At 33.5% G+C, this 716-nt stretch overlaps 1 pseudogene across 1 annotated transcript in view; it reads left to right on the top strand.

Moving 5' to 3' along the window:
* Window positions 1-434, top strand: part of TEOVI_000757300:pseudogene — a 1,149-nt pseudogene extending 715 nt beyond the window's left edge. The window contains exon 1 of the mRNA in view: window positions 1-434. This exon is cut by the window's left edge and continues 715 nt beyond it. Coding sequence covers window positions 1-434 — 434 coding nt within the window.
* The last annotated feature ends 282 nt before the right edge of the window (window positions 435-716 follow it).

Raw genomic sequence — 716 nt, 5'->3', positions numbered from 1 at the left:
AGATAAAACAGCTACTTACAGACACTTTCGGACCGTCAGACAACGTCATCAGCGAAAGTTTCATAAATCCACTTGCAAACAAAGCTCTGAAATTGCGTCTCAATGGCGTTGATTCTGGAGCAAAATTAAGCGACTATTTAAACAAGGCAATAATTGGAGCGGCCCTAACAGCTTCCAGAAAGTCGGAGGAAGAAGATCAGTCATGCAAAAATAGAGAAACTGAACAATCTGTAGCAGCAACTAGTACCGCTAAGTGCAAGGAAGGCACCGAAGAAAACAAATGCAAAGAGGACAAAAATTGCGAATATAGCGATGGCAAGTGCAAACTTAAAGAGGGAGTGAGAGCGAACAATTATGACAAAACAAACACCACAGGAAGCAATTCTTTTGTCATTCATAAAGCTCCTCTTTGGCTTGCAGTTTTGATTCTAGCATAAGACTTTTAATAATTATCGGTAAAAGATTTTTGCTCAACTTTAAGAAATTTATAAAAATTGCTATTTTCAGATAATATACTAAAATGTGCAAAATATGACATATTTCAACACTCTTCGCTTAAAATGTGAAAATTTTAAATATTTAAAGTTTTTTCAACGATATGAAATTTTTGTATAGAAGGAGCATATGTGTGTAAAGTAGTAAGATAATAGAATTTGAAAAATGAGTAAAATTCTAAAGAATTTTCAAATTTCGTTTATTGTGATTTTTTCATGGAG

Source organism: Trypanosoma equiperdum (genome assembly GCF_001457755.1).
Source record: "Trypanosoma equiperdum strain OVI genome assembly, contig: ctg_1007, whole genome shotgun sequence".
Taxonomy (NCBI): domain Eukaryota; phylum Euglenozoa; class Kinetoplastea; order Trypanosomatida; family Trypanosomatidae; genus Trypanosoma; species Trypanosoma equiperdum.
This window is presented reverse-complemented; position numbering and strand designations above follow the sequence as displayed.